We start from the raw sequence: 10,197 nt of genomic DNA, 5'->3' as shown, positions 1-10,197 counted from the left end.
CGTGTGGGATCTCCCCGGACCGGGGCACGAACCCGTGTCCCCTGCATCGGCAGGTAGACTCTCAACCACTGCGCCACCAGGGAAGCCCGAAGACTTTCTTTTTATCTTCATCAGACAGATGACCAAACTGAAGTCAGGGAAGTTTAATAATTTTCCAGAGATCACAGAGTGTGTTACTTCAGTCTGCTGACTCCAAATTCAGAGCTCTTTCCACTGTTCTAGGACAGCATTCATGGAGGAGAGGGGTGAGTTGTCCTGCAGACTAGCTTGGTACAGACCATCTCAGCAAACCACGTGTGTTGGGAAAGTAAGGACTTGACAGACACATACTGACATCATTAGGAGAGATATACACGTGTTTCAGTAATGCTGAGGACAGCAGACGGTTTTGCAGTGAAATGTGATATGTATGTACCCTACCTGCCATAACAGAGCTCAACGGGAGTTGTTGCTTAATTCTTCGCTGGCTTTGTTTTATTTAAACTGTGGATTAACACCAAGTTTCATAGATGCCTCACTCAGATCCGGCTCTTAAACCAGTGACTGAGTGATTCTCTGTGCAGTGATCAACATGAGGGTGACTAGGACTCAGAGTTCGGTCTTCCCTGGTGGCGCAGTGGTTGAGGGTCCGCCTGCCGATGCAGGGGACGCGGGTTCGTGCCCCGGCCCGGGAAGATCCCACATGGCGCGGAGCGGCTGCGCCCGTGAGCCATGGCCGCTGAGCCTGCGCGTCCGGAGCCTGTGCTCCGCAACGGGAGAGGCCACAACAGTGAGAGGCCCGTGTACCGCACAAAAAAAAAAAAAGAAAAATGGAGGCCTTTCCTGATCACCCAGTCCAAGGCAGCTCCCAGTCTCTTTCCATAGTATCACTCTGCTTTTTTTTTAACTTTTATTTTTCAAATTTTTTATTGAAATATAGTTGATTTACAATGTTGTGTTAGTTTCACGTGTACAGCAAAGTGATTCAGTTATACATATATATGTATATATAGCTATCCTTTTTCAGATTCTTTTCCCTTATAGGTTATTACAAAATATTGAGTAGAGTTCCCTGTGCTATATAGTAGGTCTTTGTTGGTTATCTGTTTTATATATAGTAGTGTGTATATTTTAACCCCAAACTCCTAATTTATCCCTCCCTCCCTTTCCCCTTTGGTACCCATATGTTTGTTCTCTATGTCTCTTAAGTCTAGTTCTGTTTTGCAAATAAGTTCATTTGTATCATTTTTTTTTTAGAATCCACATATAAGCTTATGATATTTGTCTTTAGAGAAACACTTCACTTCTGACTGACTTCACTTAGTATGATAATCTCTAGGTCCACCCATGTTGCTGCAAATGTAATTATTTCATTCTTTTTTGTGGCTAATATTCCATTGTATGTATATATCACATTTCTTTATCCATTTATCTGTTGATGGAAGTTTAGGTTACTTGCATGTCTTGGCTTTTGTAAATAGTACTGCTGTGAATATTGGGGTGCATGTACCTTTTCAAATTATGGTTTTCTCCGGATATGTGCCCAGGAGTGGGATTGCAGGATCATATGGCAACTCTATTTTTAGTTTTTGAAGGAACCTCCATACTGTTCTCCGTAGTGGCTGCACCAATTTACATTCCCACAACAGTGTAGGAGGGTTCCTTTTTCTCCACACCTCATTCTGCTTTGTTTTCATATATTCTTATCTCTTCATATATTATGTAAAAAAAATTTATTGAGCACCTACTTTGTGACAAGGAACACAGTAAATTTCTGCCCTTGATAGAGCTGTCATTCCAGTGAAGAGGAATAATCAATAATCATCACTACCCGATCCTTCCCCCCTGACTGGCACCATAAATGGAGCGGAGGATTCATGACAGCAGTGGAGTTGTTTTAATTCTGCTGGAATTAGTGAACTTTCAGAGAGCCTATTCTTTCTCACCCTTTTACTGTTTACTTCTGTAAAGTGACCTCCACAACTGGAGAAGTGGCAAGGAAGAGCACAAAGAACATGGCTGCAGTGGTCCCTTTAGGGCTCCAAAATTTACTTTATTATGCACATTCTTGAGCAAGTCCTACTGTATACTTTTCACATTAATTTCTTCATTTGTAAAATGAGGTAGTCTTATCCATTGAGTGAATCAATTATGAAAGCATTTGATAAATGGAGGGCCATCCAAACGACCCACTTAGGTGAGTATTGAACGTTGTCTGCCGATGTCTCAAAATTTGCTGAAATTTTCCCCATCTGCTCCCAAGGGAGGGAGCTTCTTGAATATGTGCCTCCGTTTTCTTGTCCTTTGAATAAACAACACTGAATAATATTTAGCTTGTCTCTGATGACCATATTTTACTTTGATTATATCCTAACAGCATTAATTTTCTGTTCTACAGTATTTTGGAAGTTTACTTGTCATTTTCTGTGTAGAACTGGCTTGTGGTGTTTGGACGTATGAGCAGGAAATTATGGTGAGTTCAAAATGGAATATAACCACAGTCTGAAACAATATTCGTTCAGCCTTTTAAATCAGATACTCTGGAGTTGTTAGGCACATGATTATTAATTTGAATGTTCATGATATCTGATAACAATGAATATTCCCAATACTTCTGAAATGTAGCATTTTCTCTTCTGTGTCTAAAGCATAGTTCCAAAGCATAATTTGTAATTTTTCGTTTCCTCTATCCTTATATATATCTTTAATTCCACAGATTGCTTAAACATGGATATAATAGACTAAAAATAATATATGTTTTAAAATAATTTTACCATCTTCTGAGTGTATAATAGGAAATATTCACATTTGCAACAGGACTTGAGAAAAGTTGAAAATCTACATGAAAACCTTATAAAATGCTGACTGCAGCTGTACACTGATGGCTAGGAAACATGTACCTTCTGTTTGCAGCAAGCCGAACCATCTTCCAAATTAAGAAGTGTGTGTTAGGGCTTCCCTGGTGGCGCAGTGGTTGAGAGTCCGCCTGCCAATGCAGGGGACATGGGTTCGTATCCCAGTCTGGGAAGATCCCACATGCTGCAGAGCAGCTGGGCCCGTGAGCCATGGCCGCTGAGCCTACGCGTCTGGAGCCTGTGCTCCACAACAAGAGAGGCCGCGATAGTGAGAGGCCCGTGCACTGCGATGAAGAGTGGCCCCCGCTTGCCACAACTAGAGAAAGCCCTCACACAGAAACGAAGACCTAACACAGCAAAAATAAATTAATTAATTAATAAACTCCTACCCCAACACCTTAAAAAAATTAAAAAAAAAAAAAAAAAAGAAGTGTGTGTTAGAATGAATGAGAATAAGAGTTTCTTAACCTTAAGATTTTAACAGTCATGTTCGGTATACCACTCACACTTCACCTCTGCTCTATTGGGCATTATTACTTATTTAATGTTTGCTCACTTCATTGGTGAAAATTGGTGCATTGATTATCAATGAGGTCGAGCACCTTAGCATGTCTGTGAAGTCTGGCTGTTTTTGTGGTGGCAGGTCAGATTCTTCCACTGTGAGCTTCATAGAGTAATTCTGTTTCAGGAAGATGATGCTTTTTTTCCCCCAACATGTAGTCTGGACTGTCTACAGCAGGAGTCCACCAGGGTGATTCTTTAAAATGCACATTATAGGGCTCTAGGCCAGAGCTGCTAGATTGGAATAGACGAAAAGGCAGGGACTGGGTATTTGCATTGTGGCAAGTTCCCCAGATCAGTCTTCAACATTTTAAAATTTAAGAGCTCTTAAGAAGGAAAGCAGATTCTTTTTTTTTTAATTTAATTTTATTTATTTTTTATACAGCAGGTTCTTATTCGTTATCTATTTTATACATATTAGTGTATATATGTCAATCAAAATCTCCCAATTCATCACATCACCACCACCCATGAAGCAGATTCTTTTACATTTGTTTCTGAGAGGCATTTTGGCAGTTGTGTAAGAAAATTGAAGACATCTCTGGTACTGATGCAGTTATTAAAGATTCTATGGTAAATCTGCCACTGTACTGTGACACTGTTTTGAATACTAAGTGGTAATTACAGACTAGTGGATACTCTACATACTTCAATTTACATGTAAACGATGCTTTGGCACTGCTACACAGCTGAACCCCTCTGAAAACACTCATGCTTTCAATGTGTGACAACTCTCAGTAAGAAGAGAGAATTTATGGTTATTTTTTTCTCTATTAAAAATTGAAAAGTCAGGGCAGGTTCTAACTGGTTTAGTATAAAGTTAAACACTATCTTCAAAACAAAATCTCCTATTACAATAGGAATGCTCTTCTTGTCTTTGAGAATCATATTTTAACACCATCCCTAGAAACTTGGTATATTAAGGGAATGAAAAAGTGATTGATTCCAGGGACTCAGTTTCGGTGTCTTATTAATTTTTTCTAATTTCAAAAAACACATGGATCCCTTAACATTCAAGCTATGAGTAGTAGATTGTATAATTAATTCTTGATCTCCTCATCTCAGCTTTTGTGTTCTTTCTGGTAATTAAAAGGTTTTTAAAAATGAGTTTACTTTCTAGTGGATTTAAAAAATGGCTTGAACAGTGTTTATATCATACTAATATTTGATAAATTTCCTAAATTATAACAAGTTTGAAATGAATTAATTTAAGGTATTTGAAAGGAAATATTTTGACTCTAGTATAATTCTAAGGAACTTGAGGAAACAGAGAGGAATTGATACTTTTTAGATACTTGCTTCTATTCTGTGAAGGGGCGATCTGCAAGTATTTTTTTAGTATCACAGTGGTACTAGATGGGTGTACACTGCCGTGCCTGCTGAAGGCATACATCACTGTTTTGCTTCTGTAAATCTTCCCCCATTAAGTCACCAGGATAAAACAAGGGCTGTTTAAAAGTGAAATGTGGAAAGTAGTCCTTTAGGAAAAACGTTTGTCAGAATTTTTTTTTTATTATTGCCTTTGCACTAATAGCAGTGTGAATGAAAAGTGCCCTTAAAGTTTATGAGCTGCGAAATTTTTCAGAACCCAGACTTTGTGTAGGGCTTTGTGCTCTTCTCTGTTCCATGCAAGGAGCCAATACATGTGTGTTTTCCTTTATGGCCAGAGCACTGTATTTTGTGCCCGTTACCTCAGTGACCACCTATGTTTCTTGGTATATTTGGTTTCAGATCAATTGTGGTCACAAGTGGGAAACAACTTATATTTATTTTGGAAAATAACTTAAAAATAAGACTGTTCTAATAACCAAATCAAGAGATTGGGCATCAGGCAGCCTATTTTCCCATTATTTCTGTTTTTTGTATACATGTTCACCTCCCATTCATCATTCCTTCTCTAGATGAAATCTGTCAATAATGTTAACTGTTTCAGATTATAAATTTCTAGAGAATTTATTTCACTTCTATTTATTTTATGTTCAAAAGGATATGAGATAATAAGAATTTATAGTGCATAGCTTGAACTTTGGTTAGTTCTCTGAACTTTGTTGGAACCAGATGAACACACAGTATACCCAGTCAGCCCATTATTTAGGGAACAAAGTTGTGTGCCCAGGTGTTGGGGTGTTTTCTTTTGTATTGTACATTTCCAAGGAATAAAAAAGAAAATTAACAAAGGAACAAAATGAAGACTTTCTGTGGCCAGGAATTTTTAAACTACTATTGATATTGCTTTTTTTTTTTTTTTTTTTTTTTTTGTTTTTTGTTTTTGTTTTTTTTTGTGGTACGCGGGCCTCTCACCGCTGTGACCTCTGCGCAGGCTCAGCGGCCATGGCTCACGGGCCTAGCCGCTCCGCGGCATGTGGGATCTTCCCGGACCCAGGCACGAACCCGCGTCCCCTGCATTGGCAGGCCGACTCCCAACCACTGCGCCACCAGGGAAGCCCAATATTACTATTTTTAAAAATAAGATTTCAAACTATTATGAATCGTGAGTTAGTGTCACATTTGCTTCACTTAGCCCAGTCAGTATTGCACCATAGATCGGGTGTGGATGTCTGTTTAGTTTCCCAACAGTTACTTTAATACCACACATGTGGAGAGACTAGGATTTGTGTGACCCCATTTCTCCTGTAGCACTGTACACAAAACATAACATGATATGCTAATTAGATTTCTTGCCAACTGTTGTGTACCTGAAGCTGTGTCCTGATTAAACACTGTTCGGGGACATGGTGCTAGGCGCCTTAAGAGGCAGAGCACAAAAAAATGCTTTAATTTCAGAACAATTTTTCTAGAATTCTAGCATGCCTCTAAAATCCAACTTTTTTTTTTTTTTTTGCGGTACACGGGCCTCTCACTGCTGTGGCCTCTCCTGTTGCGGAGCACAAGCTCCGGACGCGCAGGTTCAGCGGCTATGGCTCATGGGCCCAGCCGCTCCGCGGCACGTGGGATCTTTCCCGGACCAGGACACGAACCCATGTCCCCTGCATCGGCAGGCGGACTCTCAACCACTGCGCCACCAGGGAAGCCCTGCAATCCACTTTTTGAAAAGTTTACAGACTTATTCTAGAGTGAGGCTTGGCTTGAGCTGAACTCTTTCTTCTCCCTTTATTTTAGTACCATAACCTGCAGTCACTTCAAAGAACCATTTCATAGCATTACAAAATCAAATGAAAGGGCATTTTGCAGCAGGGATCACTTGTTATGAGGAGCTCAGGTGTATCTACAGAACATATCGCTTACTTGTTTGTGATTTCCTTGAACTTGATGTCGGCATTAAGTGATTTCGCATTATTTTGCTTAATATGAAGTACGTCCTCATTTAGTACAAAAATCTACAAGTAGAGATTGTTTGATAAGTATTTAATAACTCTGAGCATAATTTAAGCCACAAACAAATACAAATTTAAGGTAGTGTTTGGCAATGGCAGTACATTCCAAGTAAGTGTGAGTATGTGGATGAGTCTATGAGTGATTGTGTTTGTGTGAATCTGTGAATGTATGTGTGTCTGAATGTGGCTCTTTGCACATTACAGTTGTTGATACTTTGTATTTTCTATCACTAGGTTCCAGTACAGTGGTCAGACATGGTCACTTTGAAAGCCAGAATGACAAATTATGGCTTACCGAGATACCGGTGGCTTACTCATGCTTGGAATTTTTTTCAGAGAGAGGTAAGTGCTACCTTTTCTGAGGTAGAGGGTATGGAATAAATGGCACACTTTCAAAACAAGTGTTCAAAGCTTTGGCTTTGGTCATTTTCCCTGTGCTGAAAAATTAAGCCGATGATTCAGTTACCACTGGTGTAATTCTTTATTGAGAAATACTTTAAGTAGCTCTATGCCCTGCTTTTCTTCCACCATTTCCGCATTTCCCACGGTTCACATATATTTTAGAATCTTTTAAAAGCCCTTTTGCTAAACTAAATTTTCCTTTTTTAATGAGAATTCCTTGATAATTACCCAAGCTCTATTTGAATGGATAATTTTTCATGACTTTTAGAGCTATCTGTAATTTAAACATCATTTGAAAATTTAAAATAATGGGTCTTATTTGGAAATTAGGACTCAGTATATCATTAAAAGCATGAACTTTCTAGTCAGAAAGACCTTGGTTCAAATTCTGGCTCTGCTGCTTACTATTACATGAGCTTCTGTCATTTACTTAACTTCCTTAAGCTTCAGTCTCCCCATCTATAAAATGGGGATAATATAAGTACCTATCTCCTCCAGGTGTTGAGAGGATTAAATGGGATCATAAGTTATTGTTAACAATAACATTACAAAGTTAAGTGCTTTTAGCTTTTCTTACCTACCTTCCATATAGCGCTGCATCCCATTATCCTCTCAGACAGGGACTATATTTAGATGTTTAAAATCTGGTGACTTGAAGTTAACCTGAATTCAAACTAAGTTCTTCTCCCAAGCAGTTTCCTTGCGATTGGAGTGACATTCCCAGATGACCAAGTCTATCTCTTTCTTTTACTGGCATTTAAAGCTGGGCTCCAAAGCATTTGAGAATCAGGGTCTTGCGCAATAGATGTCCTGCTCCCTGCTCAGTTACTCTGTCTTGGATACAGGCAGAGGTTCAAGTCCAGGATAATCTCCAAATCTGGCTCTTTGTGTTACAGTTGTTGAGATGGTGAAAATTATCACTGCAGCACAGATTTCCTGTTTATTTAACTGCTTCCTGACTCTGTTTGTTTACTCTTCATTTGTACTGAAAACATCGTGAAGGGAGAAGTGAAGCCTTAGGGAATTTATAGTAAGCTGTGTTCAGCTACTGCCCGGAGTGGAAGCTTCCTAGAGCTCTTTATTTTCTGACAATTGTGATGTGGACCATGATAATCCAGGTTAAAAAACAAAATGAGTTTTTTTCTAATGGTACGAAGAGGGCGCCACCCTAGGTAGATAATGTACAGCGCTACAAATGATAGCGCACGTATTTTTAGATTTGTTGTATGGTAAGTTCCCTCCTTTACATCCTAGGCTTATTTCACTCCAGAGGAGGTGGTGAAGACCTCCGGGCCCTCCTGAAAGAGTTTTTAAAAGCCCCTTGTATTAGTTTGCTAGGGCTGCGGCCATAACAAAGTACCACAGGCTGGGTGGCTTAAACAACAGAAATTTATTGTCTCACAACTCTGGAGGCTGGAAGTCTGAGATCAAGGCGTCGGCAGGATTGCTTTTTTCCTGAGGCCTCTCTCCTGGGCTTGTAGGCAGCCGAAGTCGTCTCCCTGTGTCTTCATGTCATCTTCCCTCTGTGTCTGTGTTTAAATTTCCTCTTCTTATAAGGGCATAGGTCAGATGGGATTAGGACCAGCCTTATGACCTTATTTTAATGCCTTCTGTAAAGACCTTCCCAAATATGGTCACATTCTGGAGGTTAGAACCTCCCCGTGAATTTTGGTGGTGGGGCGGAAGGACACAATTCAGTTAACCACCTTCTCCCAAAATAAATTGTAGAGCAAACTTGTCAGGCTGCAGTTTTCCTGACTCCTCATTCGGTGCAGGTCTGGGCATGCACTTCACTTTAGTGGACTCTCACTTAAGCCCTAGTGATGTTTATTTAATACCTTTAAAAAAACTGATGCTAAAAACTGTATTTATTTATTGATTCTAACATAGGGGTTGGAGTATAGGCTTGAGAACAAGTAGGCTCCACCCCTGGCTGGTCTGTGATCTTGGCAACTTACTTGTCCTGTTCCTTAGAGCCTCAGGTTCTGCTTATGTAAAATGGTGGTGGAATTTTCCGGTTTGACAGCATGTTAGAAGAGTGGCCCCATCTCACAATGTGGCTCTAAAAGAGGCAGCAAGACTCCAAGGAGATGTAGACCATAGTCATGTGTGGCTTAAGAATGGGTGTGCTTAAGGGAATCTCCAGGAAAATTTTCAGTATCAATTCAGTATCTTTTATTGATGAAGAAAAACAACCATGTAAAAAGCAACAATATCTCAGTGACTTATTAAAATAAAAAAAAGCATCTGGCACAGAACATGCTATGCATAAGTTATTTGGAAAAGTCATTTGTGTGGAGCACCTCACTTCCTGAGAAGGCCAGATAAATGGGCTGTTCTACTGTGGACAGAGTGAGCGTGTTCCAAGAACTGTCCTACTGTCAGCAACACAGAAAAACACATGACATTAGGAAATGAGAAGTAGGTTTCTTCTGCATGCAAGGATTTAAAAAGACTGACTTGGAAAGGTAGTAGTTTATGATTTTTAGAAAGTGGTCATTTTACTACATGTATTTTTTATGGATACTCAATGACTTATGTAAAATACATGATGTTAACTTATGTTTGACTTAATTGGTGATGTTTGTGGTAGATTTGTGGATTTTAGAACAAATTTATAAGAGGGAAATACTAAAATTATTTTTAAAGTTTCTTGGAAAATTTTAGTATTACTCATAGCATCAGTATTTCATCATTTATAGTTCTCAAGATGATTTTTTTCTCTTTATTTATTTATTTTTATTTTATTATTATTTTTTAACATCTTTATTGGAGTATAATTGCTTTACAATGGTGTGTTAGTTTCTGCTTTATAACAAAGTGAGTCAGTTATACATATACATATATCCCCATATCTCTTCCCTCTTGCATCTCCCTCCCTCCCACCCTCCCTATCCCACCCCTCTAGGTGGTCACAAAGCACCAAGCTGATCTCCCTGTGCTATGCGGCTGCTTCCCACTAGCTATCTATTTTACGTTTGGTAGTGTATATATGTCCATGTCACTCTCTCACTTCGTCCCAGCTTACCCTTCCCTCTCCCCGTATCCTCAAGTCCATTCTCTAG

General features: G+C 39.3%; 1 protein-coding gene across 2 annotated transcripts in view; it reads left to right on the top strand.

Moving 5' to 3' along the window:
- The window catches only part of TSPAN12 (tetraspanin 12), a 68,620-nt gene that overhangs the window by 35,567 nt on the left and 22,856 nt on the right, over nucleotides 1-10,197 (top strand). For both annotated transcript variants that reach the window (XM_007459331.1, XM_007459330.1), the window contains 2 exons: nucleotides 2,378-2,452; nucleotides 6,965-7,072. In XM_007459331.1, the coding sequence (XP_007459393.1) occupies nucleotides 2,378-2,452; nucleotides 6,965-7,072 (183 nt within the window). The remainder of the gene's footprint in view (nucleotides 1-2,377; nucleotides 2,453-6,964; nucleotides 7,073-10,197) is intronic.

The sequence above is a fragment of the Lipotes vexillifer genome, unplaced genomic scaffold, assembly GCF_000442215.2.
Source record: "Lipotes vexillifer unplaced genomic scaffold, Lipotes_vexillifer_v1.1 scaffold116, whole genome shotgun sequence".
Classification (NCBI taxonomy): domain Eukaryota; kingdom Metazoa; phylum Chordata; class Mammalia; order Artiodactyla; family Lipotidae; genus Lipotes; species Lipotes vexillifer.
This window is presented reverse-complemented; position numbering and strand designations above follow the sequence as displayed.